This window comes from Pinus tabuliformis, chromosome 4_1, assembly GCF_031772625.1.
Source record: "Pinus tabuliformis cultivar Carrire ecotype Pingquan chromosome 4_1, CPIR1, whole genome shotgun sequence".
In the NCBI taxonomy this organism is placed as follows: Eukaryota; Viridiplantae; Streptophyta; class Pinopsida; order Pinales; family Pinaceae; genus Pinus; species Pinus tabuliformis.
Window position 1 is genome coordinate 500,143,872 of NC_142303.1, and position 21,429 is coordinate 500,165,300.

The window sequence follows — 21,429 nt, forward strand, 5'->3', positions numbered from 1 at the left end:
AGGAAGTTAAGTAAAAAAAAAGTTATTTATTGTTTCGGGGTGTTGCAAAAGAATATGTATCCTATACCTAGAAGAGATGATATATTTGATCAAATAAGGAGCAATAACTTTCTTTAAAATAGATCTGGGAACTAAATATAACCAGTTAAGGATTAAAGAAGGTGACAGCTCTAAGATCACTTTTATAACTCAGGGCATTAAGAGTTTTTTGTAGTGCTATTTGGTTTGACCAATGCACTAACAATGTTCATGAGCCTCCTAAATAGGTTGTTCGTGAAACATCTGACCACTTTGTCTAATATTTCTGGATAATATTCTCCTGTATTCCAAAAACGAAAAATAGTCAATTTCCTTCATTATCCTAAGGCCTTATTTCTTAACTATCTCCTCTACTTAATACCTTATTCCTTCACAAGCCCTCTTCATTAAAATCTTATTCCTACCCGTAAACTCCTTCCACTTATTTATCCCTAAATTTTAATCCCTTTATCCATAATCTCACACTTATATATCCCTAAATTTTAATCCCTTTATCCATAATCTCACATTGACTTGTCCCATAACCTTCATCACTTTCTTCGATCACAACACTAGACTGCCAAACTCTAGACTAGTAAAAAAATCATTAAAAATAAATACCTAACCCATCCATGTCTAAGAAAAACATATCTACAATCTTATTTTTAAAAGCATATATATTTAAAAATCCATAAACATGTATAATTTTTTTTTTTAACCGAAACGGGTATTTTTATTTATGGGTGGCCGAAGCCATATCAAGTATTACAATTCACTGTTTCTAACAGAACAATTTTCTGCTTTTACAAGATTGCCTTTCCCTTTTAAGGAATAGTTACCATATTCGGTGCTCCTGCATTTATGTTGATCATGTTCTTTTCTAGATTACATCCAATATTTGCCAGGCTGTCTACTTCTGTGTTTAATTCTCTGAGGATATGGAAGATTTGAACTGAAGAGAAGTCTTTCATGAGTCTGTTCACTCTTGATAGCTGTTTGTTCAGTACTGGATCCTTGAGCCCTTTCTTATTTAATAGAGATTTTATCAGCAGTTCTGAGTCTCCAAATATTAATATTTCCCTTGGATTTCCTTCTCTGGCCAGTTGACAAGCTTTTAAAAGACTGAGGACTTCTGCCTGATTGTTGGTTTTAAGCCCAAGTCCCCAGCTGAAGTCATCTTTTCTCCCGTTTGGGAGATATATGACCCACCCTGCTCCTGATCTGCCTGGATTGCCTTTCAAGGCTCCGTCAAAGAAGATAGTGCATTTTCCTTGTGATTTCCACCACTTCTGGAAACTTTCCAAAGTGTCTCGAATCTGCCAATTTTCCTTGTGATTTGGTAGAGAGATTGTTGAAGGTCTCGACAAGGGGGTGTAGTCGTCCAACCATGCTCTTTCTTCATCTCGAAGGGAGCTATCTTTGACATTGGATTGTCTCAGAGTTTCTATTAGTAGTTTCTTGGCCTGTTCAGCGACATTTCCTGCAGTCATTTCTTTTTGATTGAAGACAATTTCGTTCCGGGAGAGCCACAACTTCCAGCAAACATATTTTGGAGCTGCAATCCACACCTTATGCCAAAGAGATTTGTCAGCGATGTTGTAGGGGTAACGAGCTTTCCAAGACGAGAACATGTCTGTGATCGAACAGTGAGCTGGGGATCTCACATTCAGACCTGCCAAGAAGTTGGTCCAGGTCTTCTGTGCATACTCACATTCAATAAATATGTGAACTGAGGTCTCCAATGCTTTTTTGCAAAACACACATCGATGTGGACCAGCTATGTTCCTTCTGCATAGGTTATCTCCAGTTAGGATTTTGTTGTGAAACAAAGTCCAAAAGAAGAAGTTGATCTTCGGGATGCTGAAGCTTTCCCAGATCTGCTTCCACACTGTTTCCGGGTGCGGAGAGTCCTTTTTGCCTTGCATCTGTAAGTACCCTTGTTTGGCTGTGTGCACCCCTGTTTTTCCCCATCCCCATGTATCTTCCTCGTCCTTGTTCACTGGAGTAAAGTCTGTAATTGCATCTATGAGAAAATTTAACTGATTTTTTAAATGCGCTGGAATGTTAGGCAATGTCCAGCACTGCCAATTGCCTTTGTTATCCCACTCTGCAATATCCTCGATTTTCCTGATTCCTTTTGAACTTAACCAAGCTCTTAAATATGCAATTTCATTAATGACTAAAAGTGGAGGGTGGCCCATGATTCGGTCTCTCCACAGCAATGTATTTTTTCCGTTCCCTGGAATTTTATACAAATGAGTTCTGAAGAAATCTATCCCTTTGCAACAGAGCCTCCAAGCCTGTGTTCCTCTAGGAGAAGGCAGTGGGTTGAAGGAGATGATCGGCTGATTTCTGAGATACTTGAGTTTTAAGAGTTGACTGATAGGATGCATAGGCTCGGATAATAGCTGCCACAGGAGTTTGCAACCCAGGGCTAGATTTGCTTGTTGGGGGTCTCGAATTTGGAGTCTGCCTTCAGCAATGGGATGCTTCACTGTTTCCCAATTAACTAATTGAAATCGGTTGCTGTTCCCCTTCCCACCATTCCATAGAAAGTTCTGCATTTGACAGGAGATTTGATCTGCGATTTGCCTTGGAGCCATCAGCAAAGAGGCTTAGAATGTAGGCAGGGCTGAAGGCACCGAACAGATGAGAGTAAGCTTGCCGCCTGTGGTAAGCCAGACTCCACCCCACGCTGCTATCTTTTTTTTGAACTTTGAAATCACCTCCTCCCACAAGTGATTGCGATTGGATCCCATCGTCAGAGGAAGACCTAGATACTTTATTTTATCCCACGTTGCATAGCCTTTGAACCCCAATTCGCTGGCAATCGTTTCAATTGTTTGTTGATCTGTATTCCATCCATAAACTGCACTTTTCCTCTCACTGATTAATGCTCCATAAATGCTGCAATACTTTTGGAGAATAGTTTTGAAGGAGCTAGCAATTCTCATGGAAGCACCCCCGAGCAGGAGTGAATCATCAGCAAAGAGCGCGTGGTTCACTGGGGCTACGCCTTGCACAATTCTTATCCCAGGTATGGTGCCGATTTGTTGCTCCTATGTCAGCTTTCTGCTTAGTGAATCCGCCATCAGAATATATAGAAAGGGAGACAAAGGGCAGCCCTGCCTCAGTCCCCTGGTGGCTAAAAAGAACTCTGTTGGTCTCCCATTCACCATTGGGGCGATCCAGATGTTTTCAATGCAGGCTTTGATAAGGTTTATGAATTCCTGGTTGAATCCAAAGGCTGCAAGAACCCTGAACAGGAAAGAGTGGTTAACTCGATCAAAAGCATTACTCATATCTAATTTGATAATCATACCTTGTTCTTTCCGTGTTTGGCTGGAGTGGAGAGCCTCTTGGATTTGAATGACATTGTCCAGGATTTGTCTGCCTTTCACAAATCCTCCTTGGGCCGGAGAGATGAAATTTTGCAGTAGTGGCTTAATTTTGTTAGCCAGTAGCTTGGCCACTATCTTGTATGATGAACTACAAAGGGAGATCGGCCTGTATCTATCAAAGGATTCTGTGTTTGTTTCCTTGGGGATTAAAGCGAGAAATGTGGATTTTATTCCTCCACCCACTTTTGCCTTCCTCAAGATTCCTCTTATCATTCTGAAGAGATCAGTTTTGATTATCTACCAGCAAATTCTATAAAAATGTACTGTGAAACCGTCAGGTCCTGGAGCTTTATCTGGTTCCATGGACCAGACTATATTAGTAATCTCTTCTTCCGTGACTGGGCTCATCAGAGAATCATTATCTTCCACACTAACTAGATTTGGGATGGTTGTGAGAAACTCTACTACATCCTCCTCATTCCTGTTTCTTTCTACACTAAGAAGGTTCTGAAAATGGTTTACAACTGCTTCTTTGATTTGAGAAAATCCTTTATACATCTGACAACTAGTGCTGGTGATTTATGTTATATGATTGCACGAGAGACGGGCCCTGCACTATCTATGAAAGTATGTGGTATTTCTATCCCCAGATTTGAGCCACAGTCTTCTAGACTTTAAGCGCCAATATTCCTCTTCATTTCTAAAAGAACAGTATGCATTCCTTTGAGCAGATTTTTCATTGGCTAAATCTGTGGGAGAGGGATCTTTCTCCTCCATTTCGAGTTGTATTCCTTCCAACTGAAGAACTGCCTCCTTCCTCTGCCTAGTGGGGGATTGCATGGATTTCTTTATCCAATCTTTGAGTGCTTTTTTTGTATTTTTCATTTTTTGCTCCCACACATAGCTTGGGGAACTGAGTACATCAATCCTCCATGATGTTTGAACTGTTTCTAAGAACCCTTCTTTACCTGCCCAAAGTGGGTTGAAACGAAATGGGAGAGGGCCTAAATATTATTCTTCTTTTAGGCATAAGAGGATTGGCTTATGGTCCGATGTGAGCTTTAGAAGAATCTTGGTGAAAACTATTATGTTATCCATCATTAAAGAGTGCTGATGAGAAATCTATCTAGCCTGGCAGAGATTTGATTTTCTCCTGTTTTGTTGTTAGTCCAGGTGTATTTTCCTTTCACTGGTTTGAAGTCAACCAAGTCCCACTGCAATATCAGATTTCCCACTGTATTGATGAAAGGGTCCCTAGAGTAAATCCCTCCTTTCCTTTCTTTGGGATCAAGAATTATATTCAGATCACCACCAATGACTAAATTTGAGGGGTTGATCTGCTCTATATAATCCAAGAGTGTCCTCCAGCACTCTCTCTTTTCTTCATAATGAACAGGGACATACAAGTTAAACAGAGCAAGGGAAATATTGTTGACAGTGTGTCGCAGTTCTGTGAAGATCCAATGTTGGGTCACAGAGAATCGTTCTAGTGAGAAATCTTTTGACCAAAATGTGCCTATTTCTCCGGTCGTGCCCCTTGCACTGACAACCTTTCCTGAATCAAATTTCCATTTCATAATGCTAGTGTTTAGAAGGGTTTCCCCTTCTATTTTGGTCTCTTGGAGCATAAGGATGTTCGCGGTCTACATCTTCAATAATTCTTTGATAGCCTCTGCCTTGTTGGGGTTACCCAGACCCCTACAGTTCCAAGAGATCAACTGCATCATTTACCACTTATAGGGGTAGGCCCTAGGCCTAATATTCCTCCCTAGTGTCATTTCTATGGTGGCTTGACTGCCGAGGGTTTTTTGTCTTTCTGACTCCTCTTCTCTAGTTTCCTTGTTTGTTCTTCGTCCAGCCTTTTTTGTTGTCCTTTCAAGTGTTTCATCATCTGATGATCCCGTGTTCTCTATAGTTTTCTTCTTTTTTTTTATTATATCTGCATATGAAGGGGAAGAAATATTGTTTGGGATAGGGATTGGGTTATTACCTGGATCTATGGTTTTTTATTCTCTTGCTGAGGTGGATCATCTTCCCCTACTTCTGGAGGATCTAAAGGCGGCGTGAGGATTTCAAAGGGGTTTTTGTCCCCCCCCCCCATTTCCTTTTGTTTCACTGCTTCCGGCATTTTGGTTACTTGTGCTTCCATTATCTACTTTGTTCTCTGTCCCTTTAGCTTTGTTTTTGTTACTCTGTCTGCTGATTGTTGGTTTCTTTGCCTGTTTCCATTGTTCTTCCTTTTCCTTCTCTGATGTCTCCTCGTTTCTCTTTTTGCAGTATCTTGCGAAGTGCCCGTACTCATGACAGAATCGACACTTGAAAGGCAGTTGTTCATAATCGAGCTCTTGAATGTGTTTCCAGTTTGCCACCGATAGCTGGATCGCTTTGGGTAATCTTGTTTCCAGATCAACCTCCACGCAGATCCGAGCGCAGGAGTATTGATCCTTCCTTGGGGCCTGATCTATGTATTCCCCTAGTGCATTGCCGATGGATTGAAGTGAGTTTTGACTCCAGCAATGAAGGGGAAGATGCGGGAGGCGCACCCAGACAGGGACAGCGTTGGGCACGTCTTGTGCTGGGTCGAAATCAGTAGACCATTTGTTCAAGTAGAGTCCTTGAGGCCCCATGAAGTATGGCCCATTTCTGAAGATCAGGTTTTTGTCCTCTGCACTGTCAAACAAGAAGACGAAGAACCCTTTGCCTACAAAATAGATCTTAATTCCTTCATTTACCAGAGATAACCAATTTCTTTTGACCCATTCTTCGACTACTCTCGGGGATGGCCACAGACCGGTAAACTGGCCAATTAGACCTCTTTCTGCGAGATTCAACGCAGATCTACAGGTTTCCTCCTCTGGTAAGGCCACCTTGGGGATACTGTCCAGTTTTTTCACAAACTTTTGCTGCGGGCGTATGGGCTGGCGTTTTCCTGTAGCAGTTACAAGAGCTTTGAAAGCTTCGAGCTCCGGAGGTAAGGGGGGAGGGGCCGCAGGGTCGCCTCCAGGCTCCATGGGGGAGATCGCTTGCGGGGTTGCTTTAAATGGCGCGGCTAGGGTTGCAGCAGCGCAGAGCCCAAAAATTCCTATTCTTTCTTAAACATGTATAAATTTTAATGCGAGCGCTCACCCTTAATTTGATAGGACAAATAAACATGTATAAATTTTGGTGCGAGCACTGGCCCTTAATTGGATAGGACATCTTATGTGACACAAACATGGTGTGAGTTTCACATCAAGATTGAGAGTATTTACATTAAATTCAACAAACAACATAGGGTAACATAAGTATGTTCTGACTCACCTAATGCGGTGCCTCGAGATAATGGTGTATTTGTTGGGTTAAGTACCGAACTTGTTTCTTTATCTTCCGGGCTACATATTGAATTTGATGTGCAGATTGTTACAAAGATGACAAGGTCTTGGCCTACCGATATTTTTTTAGAGTTTCAGCATCTAATTTGAAATTAAAGATTTTAAAAATTATTTTAATTCAATATTAACTATTTTGAATATTTTGAATTAAAATAAATTTATTTTAAGTATAAATTTAATATGAGTTGAGAGGGATTAAAATTTTTTACTTACAATTTTTTTTTAAATATAAAATACAATATATTATTTTTCATTGTTCAAAATGAATTTTTAATACTAAATAGAGTATATATATGAGTAAATAAACTTTTTTCCATGATATATACATAATTTTTAAAAAGATACATAATATATAAAAAATTTATATTAAAATATTTTACATCACATTTTAATAGACAAATTAAAATGGAATTTTATTATTAATATTTTTTTAAGTATATGTTCATATTAACATAGATCTTCAAATAGTTTATTTAATTTTTTTTTGAAATATTTTTGAGAAGTATAAGATTTAAACATCTTATTCTTACTTTTTTTTACTTCTACTCATATTTTTTTATTATAACAAACTTTATTTTTCTATTTAAAACATAATTTCTCATTTCTCATTTTATTTAAAAAGGAAAAAACTTACAAACAAATTTACACATCCCCTCATACTAGGTTGTAAAATGAAAAAAATACTAATAAGAGTAAGCATCTCAGCTCAATAAACACTTATATTAATTCTTCTAATCCATAATTTTTAAATATGAAATAAATTTATTTAAAATTAATTTCTTCCGTAATTTAATTTAAAATTTAAAAACACCATAAACTTTTCTTCCGTAATTTAATTTAAAATTTAAAAACACCATAAACTTTACAGTGTTGCCTTTCCTCCTTTCACCAATTTGCTATTACAACCCAACTTTTAAGTTTAATATCGAGGTGCATCCTCTCAATCTCATCACAACTCTTTGTACCATAAATCCCATTATCGTGATGCTTCTGTTTGTCAAGCGTTGGAACATTAATAACATACTATTTTTTAGATTTCTTTATGCTCTTGATAAATCACGAGTTAAAATTCTATGTTACTAAATCCGTCAGTTAGAATATTTCGCAAACTATATAGGAGAAAGCTTGTTACAGTAAATACATGTTAGACGTATGGTGTAGGAAATTGATAGTATATGTATTATAGCGATGAAAGTTGATTTTGACGCGTAACCTCCATCCGGAAAGGTGTTCCACTGCATGTGTTCACTGATCCAAGACTCCATCGAATTATTTTCGTATGAAATTCTGTTTAGCTACACATGAATAGCATGACCTCTTCTTGCTATACTAGAGGAGTCACATGAAAAATAGTGCACTAATGTCACGGAATTCTGTTTTGCTACACATGAATAGCGTGACTCGTTGTTATACTAGAGGAGTCCCATGAAAAGTGTTGTACTAAGCTCGTAACATGCAGTTGTTTGTTATGATTGAGTCGTGGATATTATGTGATGCAGAGCCTACCATTTTCATGATAACCTAAAGGTCTAACAGTCGTTTATATAGATAGGTGTGCCAAAGTTTTGGTTTATCTATGTGCAAGTAGTCTTCTATCTCATATCCGGAATGATTACTTTGCAGGCTTGGAATAAACTGTTATAAACAGTTCATGCTTTGCGCTCAACATGTCCCAGAATTTTGTGATCATTTCAGCTAGCTGGGGAAGTTATGAGAAGGTATTTGGTTGTTTTATATTTGTGAGCAGGACTGGAATGGGTAGAATTGGAAAGAGATCAGTTAAATCAATTACTCCGATTGTTTGGTTTATGGTGCACTTTTTAAAAACGAGAGAGCCCACTGTTTATGCCTGCAAATTGCAAATATTCTAGATGTTGGCATTTGGACCTTCTATTTCAAAAACGAGAGAGTCTACTCTTTATGCCTGAAAATGAGTGTAGCCATTAATGTATGCAGATTGCAAATTCCAAATATTCTAGATGTTGGGGTTTGGAGCTTCGTTATTTTGCACAGAGCGTGAGCATCCCAAACACACATCCTTTGAAGAAATGAAAACCAGTGTCTACTGTTCGATACTTGTGTGTAAATTCCGAAAGGACCCTCCCTCCTCGGTACCGTTGGAATACAAACGTACTTTGGCTTCGGATGCAGACCTACATAAAGTGTGCATTTCTAAACTAATACTTTCCTTTGTCCTACCTTCCTTCCTTTCTCCCTCCTCGGTACCGTTCGAATACAAACTTACTTTGGATTCGGATGCAGACCTACATAAAGTGTGCACTTCTAAACTAATGATTTTCTTTGTCCTACCTTCCTTCCTCTCACAGGGGTAAATGCCAATGCTGGCTGTTCGAGTGATTAATACGTGGGCGCAGCTGGCTGCTCGAGTGGGTAGGGGAGCGGTCTCTAGCTGCATCGGTTGGCTTAGTGGGTGTATAAAGTAATTAGGTGTACAGCTCCACCAATCTCTCCCGTTCATATCCCGGCAGAGCCCATGGTTAAACGCCAATTGCCTTTGTATTAATAAGTTCATGGCAATCAATGAGGAGTTGCACCTTCGATATGCAGCTCTGCTACGCAGAGATCCTCTCGGCAGTCTCCTCAGCACACACAAGCAATTGAAACAATTCTTCAGCATACATCCACGCCACCACGTTCCCAATTCTGCAATGTACAGTTCTAACAGTCAAAAACAAGAGACAATCACACAGCTCCACGGCTTTGAAAATTGAATGTCCAAACACTGATCCTTGATCAACGCATTGGTGGTGAGGACAGTTTGCCTTGATGACATAAAAACAATATTTTCAGACCACCGTTGACTGTTTACCGTTGCTTCCACTGGGATCAGCGTCACTTGACTTGGCTCTCCTGATGACAGATCGATGGACCCAGATTGTAGTTAGGTCTGTTTTTTTTTTCACATTTATTTATAAGTAAAGTGTTATTTTAAGATATGGAAATTGTTTTGAACACACAATTATTTGGTTTGGTTTGAGAGAATATCTTACTCGCAGAAAATAATTAAATCTAAATCATTTTTAGAAGATAGAAACAAACACGGGCTTTCTTGCCTGTCAGGTCTGATTCACTTTGATTTCTAACCAGATAACTCCTTTGTATGGATTTTTTTTCTGCTCTTTTTTGATGGCTCTGTTTTTTCCTTTTTCTTTTAAGCAGATTTGGTTACTTGGTTGCGTGTCGTGCGGGACAGCGATTCCTCTGCCTTATGATGTTTATTTCAGAGTGTCTGGTTCCACCTTTGCTGGGTCACATTTCGGCCTTGATTAATGATGTCCTGTACTTCTTGGATGAACAGAAATATTTACGTTGCTAGATTCTCTCAGATTTTGAGTTGTGGCTTCGATGTAATGTATTATGGAGCTCTATATACAACATATGTAAACTCTTTTCAATGAAGGCAGTTTTGTTTTTTGTGCTCAAAAAAAAAATCAATTAATCTCTTACTTTTGTAATCCGAAAATTTGCAATATCAGGTAAAAATGTCAATACCCTATTACTGTAGCATCGATATGAAGTCTATTATCCTAATAATTTTGTAATCTTGTTTATCCTTCAAGTGCCCTCACGTCCATGTAGTTATATGCACATCATTATAAGTACATTATAAATCTTTGAAACAAATTAAAGCTTTATGTTCAAAGGATTTGCCGAGATAAACTTATTTATCCTTCAAGTGCCCTCACGTCCATGTAGTTATATGCACATCATTATAAGTACATTATAAATCTTTGAAACAAATTAAAGCTTTATGTTCAAAGGATTTGCCGAGATAAACTTATTTAGTTCAGTTTAAGCTTCTAAGATTTTAAAAATATGATCTTTAAGAAAGGCATGTAAGTGTATGGTTTTTCCTAGTAGAGTGGCCTAATTTAATAGAGTTGTATAACTAACAATTGCACCAAATGTTGCAAAGGAAACGCCATAAGGCATAAACTCGAGAAGAGTAGTGAGATATAGAAGATCATTGGATATAAAAATTAGTAAATAAAATCTAAAAATTAGTTAAAAAAAAGTCATTCAAAGCTAGAATATAAAGAAAAATCACGTACATTATGTCAAAAAAATGTGCTCTTTTTCAATATTCAATTGTCTCGCTTGATCAAAAGCTTATGGCTTTTTACCACTTTCTCTTAAGGTGATTGGATTTTCCTTTGATTATCCTTGCTTAACTTCTTTTGGGTATTTGGATTGGTTTGTGACACATGAGGGTTATATTGAAAGTCTTTTTTTCGAAAACTGGAAATTCAAAATTTACAATTGGATGAACTAGTTTAAAGCTATATCAATAAATCTAGGGACTCACATAAAAAATTTACAATGTTTTACAATGTTTGATATTAAAGAAGTGGATCTTTTATTGAGCATTGATTAAATACTTATTTTAATTCACTATTCATAGATACCTTTGTGAACTCTTATGGATGATTTTCCTTTGATTATCGTTGCTTAACTTCTTTTGGGTATTTGGATTGGTTTGTGACACATGAGGATTATATTGAAAGTTTTTTTTTTCGAAAATGGGAAATTCAAAATTTACCATTGGATGAACTATTTTAAAGCTATATCAATAAATCTAGGGACTCACATAACAACTTTACAATGTTTGATAGGAAAGAAGTGGATCTTTTATTGAGCATTGATTAAATAATTATTCTAATTCACTACTCATAGATACCATGGTGAAATCTTATGGTAGCATCCACGATATTTCCTTTATTCAACATGATATTGGTTACGTATATGACTAGGAAGGGGCCTATAAATAAACATAAAAGGATTTTTATCCCTTAGAAAATAGACTCTATTTAGAAAAAGTGGAAAAATTTTGTGAAGTGTGCATTTGATGTTGAGATTGTTTCTTTCCACACGAGTTTGGTGCATATTTATTTCTCCTCTGACCAATTTTTAATATTGAACTTTGGAAAAAGTGGAAAAAGTTTGTGAAGTGTGCATTTTTTTTTGTTAAGCTTGGTAGGTCCTCTTTTTTCCATTCATTTATAAGAAAATTTACACGACATAGATTGGCTAGGTGGCCTCAACTTGCCCATTGGGAAACCAAGTCTATTGGCCACCTATCCGCATTGTATGCCATCCAGAAACAAAAAAGTTTCAGTATTTCTATCCAAGCTATATAAGTCTCTATTTCATGACCATACTCTAGATTTTTACCTATACATATTCTTGCATAAGGAAAAGGAAAAGCTATCCGCATATAAAACAAAATGAAACAAGGGAGATTATCTAATCATTATGTTCCTCCGAGGCTAAATCCACTAGCACAAGGTCTTTGACATTCAATCTAGGCATGTCAGACAGTTCCAAGATGCATGGAATATGGCTCTCAATTTTTCCCAGCGTGATATCTTGCTTATGGAGTCGAAACTAAACTTTTTGGAGTTCCTGTTTGTAGCTCAGTATGCCTTGGTCAGTAACAACCATGCCCACCGAAATATGTTGCATAGCCTTTGCCCAAGAGGATTTCCATCAACCAATAAAGGTATAAGCTCTATTTAAATTGAGTGATTGTGCCTCTAGTGTTACTAGGATCAGAGACTAGGGACCTCCAATCATCCATCTCTGCATATGTCGCGCTATCCTGCTTGACTTCCTCTTCCCATTCCTCTAAAATTTTCCAAATACCTTCATCATTTCCCTCATGATTTTCCTCTGCAGCCTTGCTGATAAGCGTTTCCACTGATTTTCTACTCGTGAGAGGCTCTAATGTGCTCAATTCCTTTTACTTTTTGGGTAGCTAGGCCCATCTTCCATGACCACAACTTTTTGTAGGATGAACCATGGCAGAGATGCTCCAATCTTATTGATTACAATAATTCATTAACCAAAAACAATTCAACATGGTATAACAATGATCACACCCCTGGTTTGTACTATCATAGATAACTGCCCCACCTTGCTCCTCCCCTTCCCCTTTGGTGTCAATGCTAAAGCCTTCATGACCATAGGTCCATTCCCCAAGAGGGGCCGGCCTACTGCCACCAGCAAAGAGACTCCGTCGCCACAGCCATCTACTCACGACCGTAGGAAGGTTATCTTCCCCTCACCAATTACCAATTGGTGAGCACTGTCACATGCTAGTGTTAGGCTAGCCATGGTTTACATATCCTTTCTCCTCTTCCCAAGACGCAAGCAGACAACCATTGTTATTTTCCTGCCCGACTTCCCACTCGTGATTCCCAGCATTTCCCTCTTTGAAATTATAGCTATCTACCTCTCAGTGGCTATGAAGTGTGCATTTGATGCTGATACCAATTTTCAATATTGAGTTGTCTCGTTGATCAAAAGCTTGAAGTCTTGGATGTGAAGTGTGCATTTGATGTTGATACCAATTTTCAATATTGAACTGTCTCACTTTCAAAATCTTGAAGTCTTTTACATTCGACCTACACATAATTTGATCATGTACCTGCACATAAATTCAGCATGTACCCATTTCATATTTCTAGTCTTTTATGATATCTATTTCCCCTAACTATGTGAAATTCCTACAAGTTACAACTCAAGCTTTCGTACCTATTAAATAATTGCGTTAATTTAAATACAACCATCTTGTATGCAATTTTACTGAGGAAATAATTTCAAACATAAGTAAAAAATTTATTGTCTTCCTTTAATATCCATTTTCCCTAACACTACTAATTTCCCTCCCAAATTATTCTCGACCCATGAAATGATTCTAAGTTAATTTGGTCACACCTATCTTATATGCAATCTTTTTGAGAGTATAATTTCTAATTTAGGTGGTAGGGATTCTAGTTTAGGTGGTAGGGACTAAGCTATCCTGTGGCACTTGTTTATAGTCGTTGTTAAGAGAAAATAAGCTTTCCATCCTTTATTAATCATTTCTCAATGCTAGAGCTCCATTGAATCTTAATTTCTAATTTAGGTGGCAGGGATTCTTATTTAGGTGGTAGGGACTAAGCTACCCTGTGGCACTTGTTTATAGTCGTTATTAAGAGAAAATAATCTTTCCATCCTTTATTAATCATTTCTTAATGCTAGAGCTCCAATGAATCTTGTGATGAAGGTCAACGCTAAGATATTTTTATGAATTAACTTTCTCTACATTCATAATATTATGCATAATGTTAGTGTAAATGATATTTTTAAAATATAATTATCACAAACTTTATCTTATGAATGTTTATTGATGTTTATTGGTAGACATGTACAAGAATAGAAATCTTGGAGAATTCTTAGTTAGTTCATAAGATAATTTTTTCTATGACAACAACTTAGAGGAAGTTAACTCATATAAATATCTAGAAAAACTTAATTTTCAACAAGATCTTAAGTGGAAATATAAGAATGAGAAAATGAATAAATATAGAGAATTATAAAGGAATTGAAAAATGGAGAAGTGTTGTATAACTTATAATATTGATATTAAAAGCAATATGCCATATCTCATCCCCTTCATAGAAGTTGGTATTTCCTCCATTGAGAGTATGGTTGTGACTAAGAACCTTATGCACAATCAAAATACAATTAGGTTTCTTAAGATTGCTTCAAAATTCGTTTCTTAAGATTGGTTCAAAATTCAGTCAACATTGGGGTTAGCACAAAGTTGCTAAGACTTTGCTAAAACATTGTGAATAAATGAGGTAGTCATTTCAAAGAATATTGATGCCAATAAGAATACTCATCAAAAGTACAAATATTAAGGAAACTTCTCTCCAATATTTATGAGCATAAAAACAAATTGCTAAAACAAAAGAACTAAATTGTTATAGTTTTCCGTAAGATTAGATAAACCAAAGTTAGTATTTATAGATGGTAGAAATCATTATCATAATCAACAACCACCTTTTCTATTCTTATCATTAGTAGTTACCTTCACCAGTTGTTCACCTTCAGCTAGCCCAACCACATAATATATACACCAATACACATCTATCACCTTATATCAACCACCTCTCAATGGCTTCATGAATAGTTAAGTACTAATTGGAAAAGTGTTGAAATAAAAGTGAAATCTTATAGTGGAGCATCAATTATCCAAAAAAAAATGGTAACATCTTTTCCCTTCACAAGGAAATGATTGACATGGAAAAATTTAAGAGGAAACAAAGGCTTGGACAAACTATTAAACCTAAAAACTCTCGACAAATTATTAAACCTAAAAACTCTAATAGATGTTGAAAATTTTTCTAACCAACTCAAGGTTTCATTGCCTAACAAATATGAAAAGTTTTTTTTAACTTCAATATGGAAACAATGATATTATAGATGAATTTGTTGAAAAGTAGTTTAATCTCACCAAGATCTAAAAATGTAGTACAATAAAAGTGAAGGATGAAGAGGATGTTGTAATAAAGATTTGTATATATACAATGAAATTAAAATACAAAAGGTTAATGTAAAGGAAGAATTTGAAAAAGAGTGAAAAAATGGGTTTGAAAATTTATATATAAGTTAACTCTTTTTAAAAAGAAAGCCTATTTTGTAAATAAAATAAAATAAAAAAATCTTTAATATGGTCACAACCATATTATATGCAATTTTTCTTAGAGGTAATTTCTAACTTATGTGGTAGGGACTAATATACCCTCTAGCACTTGTTTGTAGTTGTCAAGACCAAAGAAATGTTCCATCCTTTATTAATCATTTCTCAATGATGGAGTTCCAATGAATCTTGTAATGAATGCCAACTCTAAGATATTTGTATGAATTAACTTCCTCCTTTAATATGGTCACAACCATCTTATATGCATTTTTTCTTAGAGGGTAATTTCTAACTTATGTGGTAGGGACTAATCTACCCTCTAGAACTTGTTTGTAGTTGTGAAGACCAAACAAGCTTTCCATCCTTTATTAATCATTTCTCAATGTTGGAGCTCCAATGAATCTTGTGATGAATGCAAACTCTAAGATATTTGTATGAATTAACTACCTCTACATTGATAATCACAAACATAAAGTTAGTGTAAATGGTCTTTTAAAATCTAATTATTACAACAAATTGAATAAAAACTCTTGATTCTTAATTTAACTTAAACAAAAAAATACAATTTATATATTTTGGAACCATCCATTCTTTTAAAAAAACTCCCCCCTTTGAATCTTCATAACGCTGACTGGAAATTTAATATTACATTTTGACAAACTGAAAATTTTCAAACCAAAATGAATCATCCAAAAATAAAAATTATTTCCAAATTAAATAAATGATATTAGAATTAAAGAACATATACAAATTCAGGTAAAATTTTATAAAAAAATTACAATGAATTGATCAATTTCTAGTTATTATTATTTTATTTTTATATAACATAAATTTGATAGGTTCCAAAATCTATAAATTTCAACCTAATATCATTTAAGGCCATCCAAATGAAAGAAGATATACAAATTTTTATAATTTTTTATAAGAAAATACAATGAATTAATAATTCAATTTCTAGTTATTAATTTTTTTATATGTAAAATGCATATGGTAAGCTCCAAAATCTATAAATTTAAACACAATATCATTTCAAACTAACATTTCTTATTATTCAGAATTAGTTCCCAGGAAAACTTCACCAATCACTTCTGAAAGTTTAGAGAGAATTTACTGAATGAAAATCACATCCAACTTCTGGTACAGATTTCAGTTTCAACAAATTTTTTTTAATTTTTTATTCAAAAACATAGCTAAAAATTATGATAATGTGCAAAGCAACAGATATGCAGCAACCTTACTAAACCAACATATCGTTAATGGATGAAATTTCATTAGAATGAGGCAGTACAAGTTGAAGCTTGAAGGATCAATACTTGAAACAGATATATATACATATATTCTAGCCGCTCCCTCCTAAGAAAGCCTTGAGGCACTTCACCTCAACATAGGAAAGGAACGTACTCCTCTCGATGACAGGAGGAAGATTTTCGGCAAAGGGAGCACCATGATGTCTCCTTTGTGGAGTGTTCTATTGTACACAATATTGCTTGAAGATATGAACCCAACACATATTACTCCTTCAACCACCAGCAAAATCTCATAACCTTTTGGATGGTTATGCAATGGAATGACGCCTTTGGGTGAGAGGTCAATTCTAGCTATCAACATGCCAAGCCCATTCACTGTAGAAAACTTTGCTGAGAAGGTCAGAGTCACAGCAGCACTGGGAAGGCCAGAGTTACAACAACACCGATGTTGTTGTTCACATTCCCGATATCTTCCAATCTGCAGTTAAGGATGAAGCCACCTTACAAGGATAAGCTGGGAGTGAGCGACAAGTCTCCCACTCAGAAATCTTGCGCACATGAAGGATGAAAAGAAAAATTACATTGGACTAGTACAATCACTAGCACAGAGGCAATATTGCAAGTTTCCATGATTGATTAATCCAATGCTATAATTGCAGAACCCAAAAAAGTTTATAGGGTCAGAGAATAACCTCATGAGTATCTTGACTACATATAATTGATTTCCATTTCACAGGAAATTTGTCCTTCCACTCCCCAAAACATTGTTTTCGCTCTGAAATCTACAGATCCAACCTTTTCGGCCACCTCACAGAAATGGAGGCTTCCATTCACCTGCATGACAACGGACATCCAGATCAACTATTAACCTTCAAAATAATGGTATTTTTTCCAAAACAATGTCCAAACATGGAATGGAAAAATTACAGCAAGAAGAAGTGTCCGGAAATACCAATGAACAAATAAACCAATCTTGTGAGAGAAACCTTTTTCTGTAAAAAAAGACGGGAATAAGTCTTTGTTTTAACCCATCAAGAAATAGTTAAGCAAGAAGAAAGCGTTCAGCGAGAAGAAATAGTTCAACAAGAAGAAGTTACTCATTTTAATTATTAACTACTTATGTGATGGTGTAAAATTATTCAATCATCTAACATTCTATTTAATGGTGTAGATTTGTACATAGTGGCATTTTGGAGAGTGGTTCCCAAAGGGAAATGCCTTATGACGTAATTAATATCATGTATAGTTAGGAAAATATAAATAAGTTAATGGTAAGTACTTTTAAATTTTAGTTGTGGAATCAAGATGTTTTGTTATTTACTAAGTTTATTTTTTCTGAATACTTAATTTTAAATCATGGAAATATTGGTAGTCTAACTTCTTGTTGCATTTAGAGAGACGATAATAAATGGTTTTTTGATCGAAACGGATGAAATTTCAACTCATGTCTTCTTTTGTTAAAGTCTTCAAGGTTTTGAATTGAGATTGAATGGATGGATTGTTAAGACACTCCTTCTGTATAGATCATCAATTCTAATCCTCTTGGGTATTAGTTTAAAAAAAACGGTTGATGGAATGAGCACAATGTTTTAGCGATGCTTGCCAAAAGAATAATGGGTGCAATATTATAGCACTCCTTGCTAAAAATTCACTAGTTATTTGAAATCTTAATATGTAAATTTATATAATTTTATAATATTTAAATAATTTTTATAATATATAATTTTATATGATTTTACAATTTTCAAACAATTTTTATAATATATGAATTAAATGAAATTAAAGTAAGATTGAGAATATTTTGTATTTTTAGCTCTCTATTTTTACCAATAAGTTTATATAGAAAATATTTAATTCAAAAAAAAATACTTGAAAATATAAAAAAAAATCATTAAAATATAATATGTTTTTCATAAGTGTTTCCTTGATAGAGATTATAGGGAAAAAACTACATTTAACAAATGTGTAAGACATTGCGTTGTAAAAAATTACTTTTTACTTAGAAATAGCTTTTGAATTAATTTGCCATGTATCTTAATTTTTAATTCTTCTAATTAAGTTCATTTTACAAATATTAACATTTTGATTGAAATCGTGAAATGAATTACAATTTTAATAACTAAACAAGTGCTTAGTAGTAGCTAATACATACCACTTAGTTAAATATAACTAAATTAAACATTTGACATTACAATTTGATGATAGATTTTTGGACATTAATTAGATAAATGTAAAATAAAATAAATATTTTTAATGTATGAAATATATTGTATGATTTTTTTTTTCTCGGCAAAGCTAACTAATCTATTATATTATATACAGGTAAACAGTACATTCAAAAAAGACTGGCTGCCCAGGGCCGACTGTGGCTCCTTGGGTGGCTCTACTAGACTCAGAATTCTCCCTTGCAGGGCAGCATTTCCATTTTAAACCAAAACACATGACACAGAGATGTTCCCAGGTAGTAACAAAACGGCCCACGCAGGGGCAACCAACAAAAAGACGCATAACAGACTTTGCCTAGCTTACTTCCCATACTATAGTAACCGTGAACATGACCAAGAACTGAAAGGAAACAAACAAAGATATTAAGCATAATCCAGATACCAACTGAGACCTCGAACCTATACCCGTCCTGAGAGAGAGAAGTGTATGCTGGAGAGCGCCTATGAGAATTAGTCTTCTGGTTTTTCTTCAAGGATTCTGCACCAGCCTTGGCCTTCTGGGATGCCGTCCCACATTGCCATAGGATCTTGCACGGGGGCCGACAGCTCTTGCTCTTGAGGTCGGGTGGGGGCTTGCTGGAGCTCCCCTTCTGAACTACCCTCTGCATTAGATGGCTGCCCCATTGGGCATTTCTCCCTATTGCCCTCTGGAAGTACCTCAGCAGGGACCGGTTGCGTTCCTTCTCCAATCTCCTCCGGAATTTTGGTGAAAAGAACTGAGATATGTGCATTAAGGCCAGCATTTTCCCTCGAGCTGCCCAAGGCAAAAATGACTGAGCCGAACGCTGGGAGCATGGGCGCAGCATCATTGGAGCTGTCGGCCTCCAGAAACTGACTGGCTAGAATTGGTGTGGCTCCCGCCCTCCTGTAACAATAGCAGCAGCAACAGTGATGGTGAACATCTGCTGCAGGGGGACGTGAGGACTCCCCACGCCCAGTGCCTCTTCTACACTCCATCCTTTCACGCAGTCGCACCATGGTTTCAACGACGCCCTTAGCTTGTTCCAGAGCCGTGCTTGAGGGCCTGTTGCTACTGCGTTCACTCCCAATTGAGTGCTGTCCACAAATTGGCTCGAGGCAGAGCTCAACTGAGCACAAACAAAGGCCCGGATAAACAAGCAGAGAGCAAACCTCGTCCGAGTTAATATCTTCACTCTCAGCATCAACAGCGCAGCATTTCCTCGCAGAGACCTGAGTGGCTTTCTCGGCATTCTGAGCCCAGAACAACACCATTCCATTCTTCTTAAACCAGCTAACATTCTCTTGAAACTTGCCCGCATTGAATGCTCGCTGCAGGCTCGCCATCGTTTCCAGTGTCTTCATTAAGGCTTCCATGATGCTTCTCCCGTCTTAACGTCTCGGTGGCGAGGAGCATTGAAGTCCTTTGATCCTCACGTGGCAGCACATGCTGGGCATGTGTCTCTCCAAGTCCTAGCTCGATGACACCTGCATCCGGGGCGACAACCTCTCCTTGGATCATGCTTTCACATTCCTGGCGCTGTTGCCTGTTAGGAATGATATTCGTGCTTCCAAATAGAAGGGGGAGATCAGTCTCAACCCCAATGTTGGCTAGGAGGTCAGCTATTTTGTTGCCTTCCCTTTTAGTGTGTATGAAGGAGATAGCTCTAGTGGTGCCTAACTTTTGTGCTATGTCATTTAACCTTGCTTCTAGCCTCCAACTGGGTGCTACTTTCCTCGCTTGCGAGCCATTCTGTAATCAGGTAGCCATGCTGATAAGAATCTGGGAGTCGCCTTCTACAATCAAGGGTTGAAGATTGAGATTCCAAGCTTGCAGAAGGCCCTGCCAAAGCCCTTCCAACTCTGCTAAGTTATTGGTATCCCACCCTATGTTCCCAAAATAAATTTGCATAGGAGTGCCTTCATGGTCCCTTAATATGCCACTGAATCCAGCTGCTCCTGGATTGCCTTTGGAAGCCCCATCGAAATTCAGCTTAAATGAGTTTTTAGGGGGAGGTTTCCAATGGCAGATGTTCTTGAGGTTGCTATTAGGTGTGCTGATCTTGAGCGAATCTTGAGGTAACTGCAGCTGCCAATTGTCTAGAATGTTATGCTCATTATCTGTGGATGGGAGATCTTCCTTAGTCCATACTTGAAGCGCCATCGTCTCTTGTATGTTCCTGTGAATCCTGCTCCAGGTTTCTTCTGAAGGCGATCGTTTGTTTTTGAATATGCGTTGATTTCTTTCCTTCCAGACATTCCATAGGACGATCCCCGGAATGATACTCCATAAATGGTTGAGGATCTTGCTTTTGTAGGGATGCTTTGGCCATTGTCTTATGGAGTTGATGATGTCGCTTTCCCCTCTGCATCTTTTTTGGCACCTGAAACTGACCTTATCCCAGAGTTGATTGGCTAGAGGACAAGTATCCAAGAGGTGTTGGAGAGTTTCTTCACTTTGAGAGCAGTTATGACAAATCGAGGGGCCATGAAAGTTCCGCTTTCTAAGCTTATCCCAAGTGAGAAATTTTTTATGTCCTACCAGCTAGAGAAAGTAGGAGATTTTTGGCCAGGGTCCGAGCTCCCATATTTTGCTCCACAAAGGGTCTGGAGGTGAGGGGAAATTGCATATCAGCTTGTAGGCTTCTGAGGTAGTATAGGATCCCTTGGGTAGGTATCCCCATCTGAGAATATCCCCACCGTTATCCTGCCTTATACATCTTTTCCTTAGCTCGATCCGCAGCTCTTCTTCCTTCCTAGCATCTGTGCTATTGAGAATTT

The 21,429-nt window shown here is 36.9% G+C and overlaps 2 protein-coding genes and 1 pseudogene across 2 annotated transcripts; all 3 read right to left on the reverse strand.

The window, feature by feature from the left end:
* Positions 1 to 842: 842 nt before the first annotated feature.
* Positions 843 to 2,219, reverse strand: LOC149176721 (uncharacterized). Its single transcript, XM_089421549.1, has one exon. It carries the CDS (start codon positions 2,217 to 2,219, stop codon positions 843 to 845), a length of 1,377 nt encoding a protein of 458 aa, XP_089277675.1.
* A 3,212-nt stretch (positions 2,220 to 5,431) lies between these two features.
* On the reverse strand, positions 5,432 to 6,370 carry LOC149176722 (uncharacterized). Its single transcript, XM_089421550.1, has one exon. It carries the CDS (start codon positions 6,368 to 6,370, stop codon positions 5,432 to 5,434), a length of 939 nt encoding a protein of 312 aa, XP_089277676.1.
* A 10,187-nt stretch (positions 6,371 to 16,557) lies between these two features.
* On the reverse strand, positions 16,558 to 17,095 carry LOC149176723 (germin-like protein subfamily 3 member 3; annotated as a pseudogene).
* Between the last annotated feature and the right edge of the window lie 4,334 nt (positions 17,096 to 21,429).

Excerpts from the sequence above, each read along its gene's own strand:
- LOC149176721 (XM_089421549.1), bottom strand. The coding sequence starts at position 2,219 with ATGGGCCACCCTCCACTTTTAGTCATTAATGAAATTGCATATTTAAGA.
- LOC149176722 (XM_089421550.1), bottom strand. The coding sequence starts at position 6,370 with ATGGAGCCTGGAGGCGACCCTGCGGCCCCTCCCCCCTTACCTCCGGAG.